The following is a 19,679-nucleotide window of genomic DNA, read 5'->3' as shown; positions in this document are numbered from 1 at the left end:
CCACCTAGCGTCGAATAGCTATACTATTTACCTAACACGTTATGAAATTAGTTTCTTGTATATTTACTAGATGTCACTGTTAACAATGTTCTTCCGAGTTTCAGCTACTTGTCGGTAGATGTCATTGTTTTCGAATGGTTTTGAAAAATAAATAAGAAAATCTTTTTAGTGAAGTCACTTTATTTTAAACCGGGATAAATCTTTTCAAAATGCTCTTGAGAAAGAGCATAGTAAGATTATAGACACGGAATGATTCATTCTAGTTTAGGTGTTGCTTACAGCTTTTATTTTGAGGGTAGGTTAGGTTAGGTTTTGCAAGTTAAAGACAAGTAACTATATATATTCTGCTAGTCCATCATTTTGTATCTGTGCATGAGGCAGGCATACCTATAGATAGAAGGAGTTTTGCGAATACATATTGTCATTCTGTCCTGTTTCAAAAGTTTTCATGTCCATCAGGATTGAGGAGCCACTTTTTGTATCTTTATGAAATTTTGTACTTATTTAGTAGTAAGTAAAAAAGTATTGTATGATCAATCTCGGAATTTGTAGTATAATAGTTCAAAAGTTATATGACCAAAAAGGTGGCTCCTCAATCTAAATATTTGGACTGAGGAGCCACGTTGGAACACAGAAAGTAGGTATACGATGTACCTACATTCTTGAAAATTTTGTATGATTTAGTAGTAATTGAGCGCAATACGTACTAAAAATTTGATTCCAGTACTATTGATATTTAAGAAGATACAATACTTTTAATTTTGCTCCTTAACCCATATAATGAAAGTGTGACTTCCCATGAATCGTAAATTGGCAAATTCAAATTACACCCCATAAACATTTAAGTAGTAGAAAGTGTGTCTGAATTTGTAGTACAAAGACGAAGTACTAAAACTCAATGAATTTTATAAATAAACACATTTTATGTGGCTTCTCAATCCCGACGTTTCTGTAATGAGAAAATGCTTGAGTTACCTGAAATCGGAACGGAGTAAAAAAACAGAGACATTTAGTATAAATTTCTACTACTACTATACTACAAATTCTGAGATTGATCCTACAATACTTTTTTACTTACTACTAAATAAGTATAAAATTTCATAAAGATACAAAAAGTGGCTCCTCAATCCATACGGACATAAAGTTTTCTGGGATCAGCGCAATGCCTACCTACCGTTTTCCCTTTCTATTATTTTACTTCGGAGCTAGGGAAGAGCACTACTGACCTAGTAAATACATGCATTCATGCATATAAGCTAGTTGATCAAATAATGCTTACATATTAATATAAACTTATTTTTGTCGACAGAGTAACTGTCTTTGCTTGGAATACTCTTTTTATGTAGGTACCCTTTTATTCTTGGAATTGAAATAATTTCATAATAAAGTTATTTTTTTTTTATTGTATTGACCTGAACATTAGTGCGTAAGTATTGCGTGGTGGACCATACTCGCAGGGCCACTCCCGACGAACTTGTTTGGGGGTAAGTAAGAATCTTTGAGTGTATTTCAATAGATAGGTACTTCTGTGCTAATGTTACAATTCTATCTCCAGTAAGTTTCAACAGATAGATAGAATATGGGAGTGGCCGTTAATGGTGTTGATTTGTAGGTTTGGAGGTGAGTTCGTGTTTGAAAGCAAGCAACACACACATTCGTACAAAGTGTCAATAGAATTCGATTTAGAATTGCTAGGTTTGGAAAAAAATCAAACACATCATCATCCTCCGAGCCATTTCCCAAACTATGTTGGGGTCGGCTTCCAGTCTAACCGGATTCAGCTGAGTACCAGTGCTTTACAAGAAGCGACTGCCTATCTGACCTCCTCAACCCAGTTACCCGGGCAACCCGATACCCCTTGGTTAGACTGGTGTCAGACTTTCTGGCTTCTGACTACCCGTAACGACTGCCAAGGATGTCAAAAAAATCAAACACAAAACATACAAAAAAAAACGTTTTATTTAAATATGCACTGAAAAACTTATACAACAGTTGAAACTTGAAGACAGTACGCGACCGCGTAAACTTTGGCAAATACAATGAAAGTATAAAAATAACGTTTTTTATATCATGATGTTTCGAAACGAATCAACGTAGATACGAGTACTAATAGCCTAGACGACATAAGTTATAGAGTTAGTTGTGCAGTACAGACACAAGTAGGGCTCTGCCCCGCAGTCTTTTGAAGCAGCTTATTGGACCTTGTACAGTCTGGTGCAGGTCACATCCTTGGCGGTCATCACCTGGAACAAGATGGTTTGGAATAAGTAGAAGTTTCAGGTAAGAGATGGCATGTGACATTATTGGACAGAGTGGTTGTAAGCAGGTAATATAAAGAAGGTAAATTAACTACACTCCATTAAATAACATAGACTGTGTTCTGTGATCAGATTGCCAAATGAATGCTTAAAGATCAATGGAAAAACTATTTGCATAGGGGTTTATTTACCGAGAGCTTTATTTACCTATAATTTTTGGAACTGAAAACATACTGTAGTAGATACTACAGAGAAATCTGTAGCTAAACCTATTCTATATTTAATGTAGCCCTGATTATATAAACGTGCTTAGAATTTATATTACAAGCCCTTAAACTCCAGGGTCAAATCTCCATACTTCAATAGACCAGATGGCGAATACATTATATCTACTGGATCCAATAACAGACAATCAAAGGCTTAAGTAGGTGATAAACATTGAAATAATAGTTTCATATTGCACCTGTCTATTGTCCACCATAAAAGGAGAAGGTTACATGATGCATCTCATTTTAATGATGCACACTGTTGCATCTTAAATACTCTTTGGTTAAGCAGATATAAACAAAGATCAAGCCAAGGCTGGTATTAAAGCGACGTCAAAAATCATCAAATGATCCCTCCCGCTGTGGGTAAGCAGCGGTGAGGGAGTGTCAGAGTCTTACTGACTGAAAACCGTCGTGTTCCGTCTCGTAGACCTTTTATGTACCAGGGCCGCGGTCTTTCGAACAATCCCGCAGCCGTATTAAATCATCGGCTTCGTATGAATAGTCATCATCATCAGTATGATATAACAGAAAGGCCGATGACAAGCCCCCCATTAAAAAAAATATGTTTCTGAACTCTCTTGAACTCGAATAAAATACATGCAAAAATGTTGATTAAATGTAGGCAATAGAAATAAATTTTCTAGAGTATCCGTGAAATTGATTTCATATCTAGCAGGCTTGTCTAATTTTACAGCGGCTGTATCATTTTCGTGTTTATTGCAATTATATGATAACATTGAGATGCCGTTACTTTGTTGGCTATAAAACTTTAATGCCTATTCATTCCCAACATTTTCTTATTGGCAAATATTTTTGCTGTTCCTACTTAATGAACTATATAGGTTCATAATAATTTATAGTCTATTTGAAATATGCAGCATGTTTGTGTAACTTATTGACGTAGCTTTGACTATTATTCTTGAATTCGTTCAGCCGGTTTTTTTCAGTTTAGTTAGGCACAATTTCTAATTATACTAACGTAGTTTAGAACTTTAAATTATTCTCATCTCGTGTTTTCTCACCAACGGGTCCTGAATTTGTTAGTCGCCAGGAGCTTTCATCGACAGCATAGTCTTTCTATACATAACTATTTTAAAATCTATCAGCTATGACACTTACAGCCTTCATCTCTTCGGGTCCGAATTCTCTGATGTAGCTGACCTCGACACCATCGGCTGACTTCTGCACCTGCTTCAAGGTGTTGCCTTCGAAGGTGCACACGGACTTCACCTGGAATTTATGATGGAAGACATATTAGAACCAGCTGGCTTAGAAGATGATATTGAAGGACAAGAGACAGTTAGGTACATTTTCTGTAGATAAATATGGGCGATTTACGCATGTGCTCCACAATAGCAGCCATAGAGTGATTTGACTGCCTTGGCCAAAATTTTGAAGAATTGTTTCTTTAAAAGATCTGGTATTTGGTTGGAATCTGCTATCTAGATCCGAAATTGGATTTCAATATTCGGTCTTAAAATGTTTCTTTTGCTTACCTTGGCGCCATCAGCTCTCTCCTCATCGAACTCCTCACCAGGCTTGAACTTGACCTCCGTGGTCTTGAAGGTGGAGGAGGTGACCAGGGTGTAGGTGTCTCCATCCTTGCGCAGCTCCACTGTGGGGGTGACGGCATTCGCGGCCTTGCGGGTGATCAGGCCGACACCTGGGGGAAGAAGACGAAGGTTTAGAAATTGAATGAAGATTTGGTTAAATTGTTTCTTGGTGGGAATTGTTAAGGAGCGAATGATTCTGAGGAGGAGGAGAATGTATATTTTGTTAAAAATCTGCCATTTTCTCTATTGATTCTATTTTAAGTGACCTGATGCGGGACTCGTATCTTGAGACGTCGGAGTAGGCAGTTAGTTTTGTACATACCCAAAGCCTTCATGAAGTTATCGAAATTGTCGGTGGCTACCAACTTGTATTTTTTTCCCATCCAATGGTACATTGTTATACTTAAACATAAACCATTCACAGAAAATTAAATTCTGGAACACTTTTTAGTGAAAAGAAAGATTTACCCAGATCACAAATGACAGCTAAATTGACATTAATCAATGGCGTCTCTAAGACCAGGGTAATTTGGCATGTGGCAGAATTGAGAAATAGATTCAAACGTATAGGATTTGATATATTGTTGACATTTCCTTTGATAAACAGCGCCGTTAACAGGTGCCAAGTTATACTGGATACTGATACCATAGTTTATTTATATTACACCTGTCGTAGCATGAGGTTTTAATAGGTCAACTTTGACTTTCGCGGCATATTAGTCAAGAGTAATTTTTCGTTTCAGCTTATCCTCGGGTTCTCTAATATCAGCTTGTTTATATGTCTAGTAACTAATTCGTCATTAATTTATTTGCAATCTTATAAGTTTCAAGATTTTAATAGTTTTTAATGCTTTAGGTTATTTCATATTCAAGTACCTATCGTACTTTTTGCGGGGCCCCGTTTTGGCATACTCCAATATACCTGCATTTCTTAGTTGTCTAAAGAAATTTAATCAATACAAATACGCGAACACAATATCCCCCTGTCTCTCAAGCTTGACAGAATACGTTATCGGAGGAATTGTTATCTCTGACCGTGAAAATAAACGAAGAAGAAACACTAGCTTGATTGATGCGCACGAGTGGTGTTGATAGTAGGTAAGTATGTATCAGAGTTCAGAATTGCCAAATTGGTGAGTTTGTTCCACCACTTTTGGTCAATTTGTTTCACAACTTCTTTAAAGCAAAAACTCTTCATATATATTTAAATGTGTCTTCAGGTGCCTGCTGTATTTATTTTACCATCTAGGACCTAATTTAGCGACGCAGCTCTATCAATAATTAAGTTAATACCTACTTGATTATCAAAAGGAACTAAGTTCTGATAAAGGTATATTTTAATAAATCTGATATGATAGGTTCCCGGACAGTCGTGGACTTTGGCCGTGTCCAAAATAAATTCAGTATTAAACGACCAAAGTCCAATCAGATAGCAAGGAGTTTAATTACAAATATTACCTAATAATAGACTACTTATCTCTTTGTAACTATGCCAAATATCAGTGTTTTTACTTCTTATAAGTAGACTGTAGTTTTTACACTGCTAACAGCCTATTAAACAATTCTAGACTTCAGTTTAAAAGAATACGAACAACTCAAATCTATCAATTGAAAATAGATGCACCTGTACCAACGCAAGTTTTTCTAGCCGCACAAAAACGGACTATTCAGAGGAAAATCTAATTAATACCTTACCATATAAGTTCTACATTTCTTTGCACCTAAACTCCAATTAGTATGGACGACATGCGATGCGCACACGGCTACCGATCGGAAATCACTCGCCTTATATGGCTTAGTTGATCCATTTTGGTGCTTGTTTAGAACATTTTGAGTCTTAAGACCATGTAGTAAAGATGTGTTTCCTTTGTTTTAGTAGGTATAGTAATTGTGTTTTTTTTTCTTATTATTTTTGAAGTGGTCAGTACAAGACGTGTGATAAAAGTTGAACTTGAAAGTAAATCTATCTAATCTGATGTATCAAATTAAATAGAATGATGGATTGTAATGATCTATTGTTTATTTGTTATTATACCTAATGATTATCAGCAACGATAAAATATTTAATTAGTAATAGAACAACAATTAATGAGGATTATTTAAATTATCAAAACGTTTGATCGGCTATTTAAGTGGGTAATCTAATAGGATAGGTAAACGATAACGTATGTGACAAGAAAATTACTATAATTAACGTATCTTTACATAATTATTTGTACCTACCTATGAAGCTTTAGTAAGTACATAGGTACCCATGTTAATATTTTTCCGCACATTCGGGAAAGGCACCTACATTAACAAAGTTTAAGCTAGTTATTGCATTTTCATTCACCTTAAGAATTCAAATTCATTTCAAAATTATGAACATAACTAAACTGTAATTTTAACTCTCATAAGTAATAAACATCAAATTGGCTAGAAAATTGAAATCCTGTTAGGTACTAACTTATCTCATAAAGTATTTCCACGATATTCAGACGCGAGATAAAGTTTTCAATACCTACCTACATAATAGAAAGATAGTCCACTAAGTATGTCAGCCGTGACCTTGTAATGAATCATGTGACCTTCAAATGTGTCATTCTTATCGGATCCGTGAAGCTTCGCAGACAATGGGATTTAGTGTTTGGTTACTGAATGCAGTGTCTATGACCTAGACGTTACTGACTGAGTCACTGTCATATCTTGGTGAGTCTGGAGTCTATACGCTAAGATCCGATAGAAGGCCATGACATTAAAAATTAAAAAAAAAATACACGCTAAGATCCAAGTGCACTGATAACATAAACGTCAGTTTTCTTAAAACTACTGGTTCCTTACTGATTTTTTACGTGAAAATCCATAGTGACCAGTTATTTAAGTAAATTGATGTTTATGTTGTTGGTAGACTTGGGCCTAGGTTAGCTGTTTCCATAGACTAGCAGGTTTTGGACATGGAGCAAATTGCAGCAACTGTCAAAAAACTAGATATTAACAAGCTTTTATTAGGTCTACCTGTAAGTAATATGTGTAATGGAATTTAAAGTAACTAATTTAAACATCTTTCAAGCATTTCCATCTTCAAAGAAACCTTTCGATGTGGTTTCTATATAGTCTATTATCTTAAAGTTACCTACTCAAGTCTATGGAAGTAGTTCTTATTGTTGCAAGGAGGATGTTTATCTGTTCCTCTGTAACAATGACAGTCTACCGGTAGATAGTGGAAATGAAAACATCGCCGTTACATTGAAAACCACGAATCGACAGTTGCCTTGATTCAGACAATTCATTCAGATAAAGTAGGGAGCTCGTTTTTAACAAAAAATAGGTAAATTAGTAGTCAAGTACCGACTATTGGCAACCTTTTTTCGGAAATTGTTAGTAGTTATTTTGGGAATTTTGGAAACCCCTTCCAAAATATTACATCAATTTAGTTCATAATGTATTGTTTCAGATCCTATCCTAATTCTTATCGGAATTCCAACGTTGAATGTTTTCAGGGGAACAATTGACTGTAAAAACAATGTTTAATTAAATTACTTAGCACCGTTGGGTAAGAGCATAGCGTGAATGATTAGCATTCATAATGAAACAATTAAACATGAAGTATTTAGGTAAATTAGTCACGATAGTTAGGTACTTACACAGTAAAACCTAACGTATGAACAATTTTTAATAATATAAATTCGACAGTATTTCTTTATGTTTGTTGCGCTTTCACGTAAAAACTGCAGAACACATAAAAATGAATTTTGAACATAGCCTAGGGCCTGAAAATGGACATAAGCTAAGTTTCACCAAGTTGCGAGAATTGGATCTCCCGGGTCGTGGGTGAAACTGAGGGGAATAAGTAGTGAGCATACATCGACAGTCTACACCAACTTCTTACCACTGTACCACGAAAATAGGCTCTGACTGAAGTGCCAATATTGCATATTTCAGCACTTTATTGGCACTTTATTGGTACCTAATCGAAATGACTAACCGATTTCAAATACCTAGTGGTGATTTTAGAGCGTTATTTTTGGTGTTGAAGTGCTTGAGACTTGAGAGCACATTACTAAGTCTGAGTAGCTAGGTAGGAACTTACTGAATTTTGATTTCTATCTTTCAGTTACCTGCTGTATCATCTGTCGTAATAGTCAATGTAGGTACTAAGTTGTTGGGTTAACTACAATCTAAGTAAACAACAAATCATGACCTAAGATACAGTACTGAACATACTGCAATTCACATAATTTAACTAATTGAACATATTCGCGTCGACAACCTAACGAGTGCGTCTAACAAGATAAGCAAACATAAACGATTCATTGTTTTATATTTCCAAGATGGCGGTTATCCTGTTGCAATATAAAACCCGTTAAGCAACCAGTACAAACCTAGTCAATAAGGAGTACTTATATGGTAGTCCCGCTGGACGCATCGCCTCAGCCCCGGAATGCACGCGCAAGAATGCAGTTCCACAAGTGCACCTACAGTTAGAACCTCAGCCTAGTCTAGCCACCCACGTAGATGACTAACTTCCCGCCAATTCTGGCTCCAATTACGAATTCCGAAGATTCGTGTTACAATTTGAGCACAATGAGCATCCGTGTCTCTCACTAAGGCCTAATTTGACGCCGAAACAAGCGAAAATTTCCATAGATAAGTATCACGGCCTCATAATAATATAGTAAAAATCATTCACTGTAAAAATCAGTCACAAGTTCCCCTGGACCGCATCTCATGTCTCCAATTATTATCAACACGCACAGATGAATCGATAAACAATTCTGCGTCGCTATTGGATGAATAGTGGGCGCGGTGCGCTGCTATTGGTCGACATCGCGTGGTGTGACGTCAAGGCCGATGACCTTTAAATTGGAGCAATTTTTCAATTTAGAACACACACGGAGGAAAGTTTTTGTCAATCAAATAGCCATTTGTTTGAGTTATAGAGAGGCACTTATCGATATAGATAGGTCTCGGTTATTTGAACTAGGATGAATGAATATTGTTCTTGTGCCCTTGATCTATTCTAGATCAATTTTTAACTAATATTTAATCTGTGTCATAAAATATTAGGAAAGGTAATTTTATCGCGTATTATCAGTTTTATTGGTTATTTATGTAGTGTTAATATTTATTTAAATTATCATGTTAACAAGTCGGGCCCTTTGAAAGATTATTATCTTATCGATAGTTTGTAGGCGTTTGTGAGAAAAGTTTCCATTGTGATTTATCATGGTAGGTACCTATATTTAAAAATGTAAAATATACGCATGGAGTTGTGACATTCATATTCCGTTATTAAGATTTTTAATTTAAATCTTCTTAATTTTAGACTTGGATATTTTTCTTATAACATAAATGCTGCAGGTGAGGCTGCAGGCTGGACAATTAGGAATGTGTCATGTTTGCCTACTATGACACTAAACACCTGCCGATCTCTCATAAAATATTTGCTAAACGTCTGCCGCTTATCTGAGTAGGTAAAGACACAACAAATTGATGTTGATGCATTTTGCAAGACTCGTTTTTACACTAGTGACCGTTTCTCGCAGTTTCACTAATAAACTATAGCCTACCTATTTTGCGCAATAATAATGTAACTTTCTAAAGCTTTTTTTTTTATTCATTCCAAACGTTTTCCAAATTTTCTATTACTAACAATCACAAGAGAAGGTATTTATAAAGTAGGTAATTACCTACAATTTCACACAACATATTTTTGAATTGAATATTTCTCCACAGAGTGAAAATACTAGTTTACCGAGACGTCTCATAACACGGATAGATCTTTCGTTCAGTCGTTCATCATTCTAAGTTTAAAAATAAAACGGCGCTAAGAATGAATGCCAGAGAGATAAATAAAGAGGTTCAATGTCCACTACAGCTACACTTTGTTGCAGTTTAGCTCACGATAAAAAAATGTCGATGCACTTTTAATGTACATATTTATAATGTTATCATACGATTTCATTAGGTTCAAGAACATAATTTAAGAGTTAAATCATGTTATTGTTCATGTTTACTTGATTTGAGATGATTGCTGTATTTTTTTTTTAAATTGAGCTGTCATTTGCGTTTTTTCAATGTCGTATCTAGGCGCATTCACTGTGCATGATATGCGAACTTTTTAAAGATTTATATTATTCATTCCCCTAGTTACAAGTACTGGTTGTATAAAAATTAGTAATATTTATACGTTATCTACCGCATGATAAACTGAGGCTTTAAAAGTAATTTATAGCGCGACTATTCTGTGATATAATTTTATTGATTAGGTCAGGCTTAAAAATAGCAATAAAAATTATGTAATCAATCCTACACTACACTTACTTTTACCACATTATTTTTTCAGAGCATCTCGCAAGAAGTATGTCTATTATTGTCTATGCTATGTCTGACCTGCGTAACATTATTTTTGTTCTATACTCGTGGATTGCATTAAACGTGGACTTCTGGACTTTGTCATGTAATACAGATTATTTGCATACAATGTCATTTAAATATAAAGACAGGTAGGTAAATATGGCATAGTTTACTTGTGTCATATTTTCTTTGAAATCTGGCTTTTAAGGTCTTTCATGTAAAAAATGCAAAATGCAAAAAGCATGTAAAAAATGGTGGAAATTCACTTATACAAAATTAGGAACTATTTCAAAATTTTTAATGGCAGCACCCCCAAAACCTCTAAAATAAATAAATCTCTGTATGAACCAACGGCGGATCCAGGGGGTAGGTCACAAGGTCATGACCCCCCCCTGGGCCAGGTTCAGGACCTAAGAGGACCAATAATTGAAATGGTTAAACACGATGTTTTCAGTTTTTGTTATAAGTATAAGATAATTTTTATTCCGAGTGAATAGGTAGATACCTACATAGTTACAGGTAGAGTAGTTTTGCTGAAGAATTCGTGCTCGCAACGCTCGCTCTCTATTCTTTATTTATTCTTTATCCGTACCCAAAAGGAGGAAACGGGACCCTGTTACTAAGAATCCGCTGTCCGGGTTGTCTACATTACATGCTGTATCTCATGCAGGGCCGTCTTAACCTATGGTGCAGGGTGTGCGAATAACCCGGGCGCCTCGGTCTCAGGGGCGCCGTGGGACGCCCCACCACCAGGAAATTTCGAAGAAATTACACCCGTTCGATAAGGAAGTTCCACATTGTATCATGATACTGACAAAAAAGTCGCCTTCGCTTTGTTGGATCGATCATTTCGATTATTTTTAACTTTTAACATCCTCCAACTAAGTGAAAAAATTCTAGTAAATGACTATGTCTGTACTGTATTTCTAATTATTTATTATTTTTAATGACGCACCGAATCAACGAACACAAATGGCACTCGCTCTAATCCCGGTTCCTTTTTATTTGTACGTAATTCCCAGTCTGATTTGTGAGTCTTCAAACAAATAATTTAAAAAAGTTCGCGCTCGCTGCGCTCGCGGCTACTTGTTGTTTTACAATGTATTTAATCAGGTGCTTTTGTGTCGTAGGCTCAAAAAATTTCGGGCTCGCTTCGCTCGCGCAATATCATATATACCTTGCCTTGATAAATTCATAAGTCAAATATAACAAAAAAAAAATATTAATGGAGTCCTCAAAAACAAAACAGTTTGCGCTTCCGACTGCTTGTTACTTTACAGCGCTTTTTAAAACTTATGAACTTTTTGTGTCCCAAAATTAAAAAATTTGCGCGCTCGCTTCGCTCGCGCAAATTTTTACATTAACGTAGTCCTGTCTCGACTTTCATAACTTAAATCTGGCCAACAGTTTGAGCCTACAATGATACGGAAACATTTTTATAAGTCCTTTACCTACCAAAAAAGTGACTTTCGTTCGAACGTTCTTATTTATATTCCTTTTGATTTTGAGTAGTACATATTGTATGTACTACTCAAAATCTTTCAATAGATACATAGGTGGCGCTTGGGTGATGATTGCACCGAGGCGCTACATGAGCTAGAGACGGCCCTGATCTCATGAACCATGATTTTCCCCTGTGCCCTTCAATTGAAGTTTTCACAGAAAATGTTTTACTGTTGCTGCAATAAAAAAAACGTACGCGCCCTTTTCTACGTACACAATACTTTTCAAACGTCTTCAACCTGAAAAAATTCTCGCGCTTGCTATGATCGCACTTTCTTGTATTTGTGGTGTCTATTTGTTATACAGCAAGAAAGCGTTTTCATCTACTTTTAGTACTCGAACTGAAAAAAAATTTTCGCGCTCGCTTCGCTCGCGCTTTTTTCAATTTCACGTCTATGATTTTTTCAATTTCACGTCTGTGATTCTGTCCAAGAAATCGCGTTCGCTCAGCTCGGACCATTTTCTACATAAAAACACTTTTTTAACCTTAGTCCTCGACCTGAACAAAAATTTTCGCGGTCGCTTCGCTCGCGCTTTTTTGTTTAACACGTGTGTGTAGTATAAATACGAGAAATTGCGCTCACTCTGCTCGGGCCATTTTCTACATGAAAACACTTTTTTTCACATTCGTAAAAATTTCGAGCTCGCTACGATCGCGCTTATTGTATTTATACTACTACTTTTAATATTAACAGATCTATACGCTACAATATAATATTTTTTGCGACTTGACCACGACTGTGTGACCCCCTCCTGGTGCCGAAGCTGGATCCGCCCTTGGTATGAACAAGAAAACTGAACAATGTTTTTTATAGTCTTAATTTAATATTAAACTAAGATTGAAATAACCTTCACCTGTAAAGTAATCGCGTGATTAGTCAGGGTAATCAAATCATTCCCGGCAGATGAACTAATGACCGATTTAACATGCCATTTCATTCAGGATACGTGCTTGATCATTCGGTCTCGTGTTCATTACCTAGGTAGATATTCTCTTAAGACTGTACTCAATATTACATCTAACTGCTGTTTTGATAACTAGAGATAGAACTTTAGCAAGTTACAACTTTAGCAAGCATAAATTACAGTCATCAAAAAATAAATACCTACTCAAAGCAAAAGTGCATAACTAAAAATCTAAATTTTCCTGTTATTGTTAACGATCTGGTTAACGTCCTTTAAATATATAACATTTAAACTAATGAGCAATTTAGGATGCATTTTTTTGTATTTTAATCAAAATGAAAATAATTGGATCGTTGTTTATTATGTTTTGGATTTTTTAATGACTTATCCGAAATAGGAGTTACCAATTAGGCACCAATTCTCTGAATTAAACTCTACTCTAAAGTGGGAAAAGAAACGACTTAAGATGTCAAATGTCAACAAAAACAAAAAACCTCGACGTAAATAAACAATAGAAATAAGCCGTGTTAGTCTAAGAGCATACACTATTTTTCCAATACTTAAATAAATAAAAAAGCCACAATAAAATCATCAAACGACTATAAAATGTTCATGCAAAATGCATGGCAAATAATAGCACCTAATAAATCTTCGTAACCCGCAATGTCAAGTTCAAATGACAGCAGATTATAAAACTCGCGTAGGCATACGCCAACTGTATCCGTTCACCAAGCAAAGGAAGCGAGTGTCCAACCTATTGCCATCAATTGATCTTTGAATCGCTCAAGATAATCTGCGTCTATCCTGACTCATCCGATCACATGGCTAGGAGGATATGGTATTTCTAAAGCTCAATTTACTGCAGCCTATTCAGGGATTGTATCGTCATTCAGTAGAGGAATACTCCTGGGATCTTTACAGCATTGAATGCAAAATGGCCGAGTGTCTGGGAATTGACGCGTGTAGTGAGGAGTGCCATTTTCAAACTATACAAAGAGTTTCGATTCATAGAAAAAGGACCTCGAATCAGCATTACAGTTATATGATCATAAGCTATGCGATTTTCCATTCAAATTCACCCAGCATTGACGACATGACAGTTATAAATAAACGTCTACACAATGAATAGGTAGAACTGCATCATTGCCAAGCTAAATCTTCCGAGATCTATTCACAGACAAGGGTGACTGACTTATTTATCAAAGCCCTGCTTATGCAACTAACTAGCAACAGTTTGACACTCCATAAATACAGTTTCCGCGTTAGAGAGAGGCAACAGGTCTCGCGTCGACGTACAACGAAGCTGCGTGGAAAACGCCCCATAAATCAATACAGTCTAATCCTAGAAGCTTCCACAGGCAGAAAAGTGTTGTTACAGTGACCTGAAATAATACTAGAGTGGGGTCATCTCGTAAACCTAACTGAAATCATTGAACTAGTACCGTCTATGACAAATCAGGATCGTTTCTTAAAGTTTGAAAGATCACGCGAAGATATTCATACGCTTTTAGCATTACATCATGTTTGTCCAGCAATTTTATTTACAGAGTAGAAAAAATCACGACAACTCCTTGACCGTGACGTTCAATAAACGCATGCAAATCAAACATGCACATAAATAGAAAACGGAACTCGAGATCAGTATTGTTATAGAAAATGGTCGGCTCTCAACTAACCGTCTCGCATCTTATTGACGTCAATTGGGGCTGATTGTCGTCCATTTTACGACAATTGTCGGAGCCTGCGACCAATAGCAGCTTAATCGCTAAACTATGTCGGGATATTCTCATGCGATCTTCCTAATTAATTGAAAAGATATTCCGTTGTGGTAGGTCTAAGGATCAGTGCACCCGTATTGTGCTCACCCGCATACAACAAATAAGTTGATTGAGTCATTAGATGCTGAGATTTCACATAAATAGATAGGCGCAGTTATATAAAGGCCAATGACACACTAATTTATGTAAGACGACTATTTGGGATCCGTTTTGGATGGCATCTGTTTCAATAATCATATCTTACTGTTGTGGTCCAAGACAGTCTGCTAAAATTATTTCAAATATGAAACTGTAGAATGTTAGCGTGCACTGACATATTTCTCGTATGTAACGTAATCTTGACCACAAGGATATATATATCTTTTGTTAAGTATATTAATTTGCACGTAAGATCAATTGACAGAGTACATTGACTTAAGTATAGCATACCTACAATCAAATAATGGAGTGATGTTTTTGGCCCGAGATATAGAAAAATATAGATAGTAGGTACACATTGAGTAAGTACAAAAAGTGCAATCTTATCATTTTTATGTGAACTTGAAAAGATAGGAGGATGGCCAGTAATAATAAAATGTACCTACTTCTATATAAAAAAATTGGTAAAAGTGATTATGTTAGGCCAAAGGTTGGTTGAAAAGTACCAATATCTAATCAGATTAAGACATCACGGATATCCTGTAGTTATTATGTAAACCTGTAAAATGTTTTCAGATTATCTTTGATTATTTTCTTCGTGAGATTCTGCGGTCAGATAATAATGAAATTAAAATATGTGTACATAACTAGCTAAGCAATTAGATTTTATGCTGGGTGACTAAGACTTAACCACATCTGTTTATACTATCATCTTATCTTATTTTTTGCTGTCAGCAGTGGTCTTATTAAGTAAATATAGCTAATGTTCATGTGTTTTGTGTAAATATATTATAGTACGTAGTACCTAAGTAGGTATTAATATAACGATTTATTGCATATATTTTTCATCGACATTCACCATAAGCAAACAAACTGAAATGTAAATGACAAAAAAACGTTGACTTTAAAAGACGCATAAGAAATGAATTTAAAAATAAATCTGCGATATAAAAAAGTTGCAGATATTACGAAGAAAATAATACAAATTGACAGTTATTTTGATAGGTAAACTGCAAGAAGTATTTGTCGCAAAACTGATATTATCACAGTGTAAATAGGTGTTGGCAAGTATCCGAGTCGAGTAGAGTCAAAGTCCGCGCTAAGTCCAAGGTCTGAGACTAACTGCGTTTTGTTGATTTTTAGTTTTTTCTCTCTGGCATCTTACAAAATGGATTTTTTAGACTCGTGTATGTTTTTTGAAATTCGAATTATGATGACTGATAGTGATGGCATTTGTTTTAGATTTTTTGTCGTTTCTTGGGAACGAATGTTGTCTTCTTTTCGAATTAAGAATGAACAACGAACATTGTGTCTGGATTTCGTTCTTTTTATTCTTGTTTTTCAGAGGGTTTGCGGTTAATCTATTTGTCATGCAAATTCCTTCAGAAATTCCTCTAACAATTACTTGGATGCTATAAAAACTAGACAATGAAAAACGTGTCGGCTTTTTGTAACATTATCCAATGAAGGAAGTGAATAATTTCGCGAGGCACCTAATATGCAACCAAGCTGAAAGATTTTTTACTTATAAACGAGACGCTGGATTAGATTGGAAAAACTTGCATTCACATCACGCGAAGTAATGAAACAAACTGTTATCTATATCCGAGATAAAATCACAATTGATATTTATATGCAAATTTTTAACATCATGTACCATTTAGAAGTTAGATTCATTACAATTTCAAAAAGCTTTCCTTCAATGTTACATCTTGGCTTGGCTTTCAGAATGACGGCTACCTTTTGCTAGATAATAATAGACATTTTATAAGTAGTAGCCACCTATCAACCTCCGCAACCTATGAGCCTAAGTTGATACAGGATAAAATTAACCTAGCCTGAAAACCCAGACTATTTTAACGCATGGTTTAACCTATGTTCAAAGCCCACTCATCCATGTCTAACTACAACCTTGCAGGTCTTCAAAAAGAAAAAAAAAACGAATTCTTTGCGGTCAATCAGCCATCTGACCTAATCGAAGTTTCGACTGACTAACAAAGCAGTCATCGAGAAAGAATGTAAGTATTCATTAAACCCATTAAAGATGTTTGAGCTCATTCAGTATGTTATCAAGTAAATCGCCATGCTTACAAGGGGGCCTTTGTAAGCTATCGATAAGAAATATGAATAATATCACAAAGCAGGTGCTTATTAAAGTTACGAGTAAAAGTGAATAACCACAGTTTTCTTTATCAGTCGGTAAAACTTTATTTTATGAGTAATTAAGATTATCTGGTCGTTTCGAGAAATTGTTTCGATATAAAGGAAATTCTTGTTAAAGCCGTTTTTTTCGTAGATAGATATGGTTTGTATGATTTTTTGGAAGTGTTAAAATACCTGCGTGTTTGCCAAAAATTACATGTTTATACATTTATTTACTACGATTGTTATTTGTTTTATAGAGTATTATGTGCAACGCTGTTATTTTTTTTTCTTAATGAAACTTGTAAAAAATAAAATAATTCTTTCACAATCATCAATCATTAAAAAAGCTCTAAGCAGGTCCTTACTCTTTTATTAAGAAGCAGCTAGCCGTACATAAAACATTTCTATTATAAAAACTCTAGTGGGTAGTTGAGAATGAACAATAATGAGCATGAATGCACGTAGGAAGCATGGGGCGTTTATGAAGCCGGTTTGACTCATTTATTCCGCAATGCGGTAATATGCTCGTTTTGTGCATTACTTATTGCATAAAACATATAATCTTTTTTTATCGTCCACCTACGCCAAGTCGTTTATTTTTTAAATTTAACTAGAGGGCTAAATATTCAACACGAAATTAAAAATCAAATTACTTCAAAGAACTTAGATCGTTATTTCATTCATTCATTCGTTCATTATGTTGGGTTTATTGCATAAAATGAATGTGGGGTATTTTTAGTCATTGTATTATCAGTTACATTTTTATCAAAACGAATGCATTTTTATCAAAATGTCCGTTATGCTGGCAGAATTCTATGGAACAATCGATGAACCGACTGCACAGAGTAAATTGGCGGAAACACGAGATAGGAGGTAGAGTTAACACGATAAGAAGGAATACAGGATTACAAGTTTATCAATCTTTCATATCACTTTTATATTGCAGTGGATTAGCCAGGTTTACTTATCAGGTTGTTACTCAATCTCAAAGGTCGAGGGAAATGTTTTACTAGGTTAATAACTGCGACAAATTTTTACAATAGTACACCATTTTAAAAAGGAAAATCGTCTTCAAAATGCAAAACCGCAGATAAAACGATGGGTTTAACCAAAAAGTATAATTTTACGGCCAAATAGGCCTATAATATTTTTCCCATTAAAATAGGATTAATACAACGAAATGGCTAATGACCTAAAAATACTTTATAGAGGTAATTACAAGCTCGGACAAAGGACCCGGACTTACCTAGAAACCTAGGCTTTAAAATCGATGTTGACCTAAAACTTTGGCCTCACGCACACAGCGAAACCGGGTACAACAGGTAGGTAATAAAATGTACGACCTGAATCATGTGCCTGAAACATCATTATACTGTTCAAGGCTTCAGTACAATAGTACTGCGAAATCGTAAGGCCTACACTGGTATAATACCCATAATATAACTTTGTATGGAAAATATAAGCATAAGGTAAATGGCAAAGGTCGTAAATATAATTATTTAAGTAACATTTAAGTAAAAAGATAATGAAGCATGAAACATTTTTTAATGAAAAATACCTTTGATGACCGTTTTTGCGAAAAATACCGAATACCCTACACACCCAAAAAGATGTTACACGTACGTGAAATAAAAATTAAAAATGTACATTTTTTTACTTCAGCCGCATTCACAGTAAGTTTTACAATAAATTGCGAGATTGTAATAATAGCGTATTGCCAGAAAAAACTTTTACATTTTGCTGGCATGTAGGTAGGCGTTTTTTTTTCAATGAACATTTTATAAAATAAAATTAGAAAGGAGAAAATTAAATAGACTTAAAAAATAAATAAAAGAAAGTACATCTGACAAACATTCAAGTACAACAAGTGAAAAAAGGTGTCGGCTCGGCTCAGCCTCGCGGCGTGGTAGGCGAACAAGCCGGCCGGCATCCAACATTGATTTTTTCCTAGAAGTATTACAATGATATTACAGTACAAACACACTTACCGATAGCCTTCATGAACTCGTCGAAGTTCTCGGAAGAGACCATCTTGTATTTCTTGCCGACGAATTCCATTTTTTAATATAAAAAATGCTTTTTGGTGAAGTTAAAAGTATGTGAGTCCGTACTACCGGTCGCAACTGGAATGAATATACGCGGCAAAGGGTTCAGCTACTCGCCTCTGCGCATGCGTGAACGACCGAATGAGTGAGTGAGTGGAACGAATGACGTTACTGAACTGAAATGACCTTGACACCGCGCGCCGATTTTATAGTCTGTGGTTAGCCGGGAGACAAGGAAAGATGAGGGTGGGGCTCTCGTATGTAATAGATTTTTCGAGTGCAAAGATTTTGTTTGCTTTGTAAATTGGATTATATTCATAAAAGAGATTATTACGCGTCGTCTGTGGCTTAATATGAGAATATTGGCAAAGGCAGATAAGATGTTTGTGTCATAAACGTAATATTTACGATTTAATTTCAGTATGGGTGACACATTTTTGTACTTGTTAGCGTAACCCTTTGAAATGCTGCTCACCCCTCGTGTTACACATTGCAAAAATGTTGCATAGCTACATTCCTTTTCCCACATTTATAAACTTTGACCTCTTTTCGATAATTCTTTTGAAAAGCCCCTATAATTGTAGTGGCCGGATGAAGCTATTTCTGAAGTGATTTGAATTGTTAAGTACTTTAATTCTTTTTTGTTAAATCAAATTGGATATAATGCTGTGATTCAAAATGAAAAATAGTCTTTAAATTGATATAAAAACTGTACGGGAAAGTTGACTGTTAGCTTTAGGTTAGATTA

General features: G+C 35.3%; 1 protein-coding gene across 1 annotated transcript; it reads right to left on the bottom strand.

Moving 5' to 3' along the window:
- Positions 1 to 1,941: 1,941 nt before the first annotated feature.
- On the bottom strand, positions 1,942 to 19,033 carry LOC124639448 (sodium/calcium exchanger regulatory protein 1). The gene is made up of 4 exons (XM_047176811.1): positions 18,875 to 19,033; positions 4,024 to 4,190; positions 3,647 to 3,757; positions 1,942 to 2,243 (listed from the first exon to the last, which is right to left on the bottom strand). The coding sequence occupies exons 1-4, from the start codon at positions 18,942 to 18,944 to the stop codon at positions 2,193 to 2,195; spliced, it is 399 nt and encodes a 132-aa protein (XP_047032767.1). The 5' UTR covers positions 18,945 to 19,033; the 3' UTR covers positions 1,942 to 2,192.
- Between the last annotated feature and the right edge of the window lie 646 nt (positions 19,034 to 19,679).

The sequence above is a fragment of the Helicoverpa zea genome, chromosome 19 (genome assembly GCF_022581195.2).
Source record: "Helicoverpa zea isolate HzStark_Cry1AcR chromosome 19, ilHelZeax1.1, whole genome shotgun sequence".
Taxonomy (NCBI): domain Eukaryota; kingdom Metazoa; phylum Arthropoda; class Insecta; order Lepidoptera; family Noctuidae; genus Helicoverpa; species Helicoverpa zea.
This window is presented reverse-complemented; position numbering and strand designations above follow the sequence as displayed.

What these genes read in the sequence shown, in the direction of transcription:
- LOC124639448 (XM_047176811.1), bottom strand. Translation starts at nt 18,944, where the DNA reads ATGGAATTCGTCGGCAAGAAATACAAGATGGTCTCTTCCGAGAACTTC. An exon ending in AGAGAGCTGATGGCGCCAAG is followed by an intron (nt 3,758 to 4,023) that starts GTAAGCAAAAGA and finishes CATAAATTCCAG; the next exon opens with GTGAAGTCCGTGTGCACCTT. An exon ending in GACCCGAAGAGATGAAGGCT is followed by an intron (nt 2,244 to 3,646) that starts GTAAGTGTCATA and finishes ATCTTGTTCCAG; the next exon opens with GTGATGACCGCCAAGGATGT.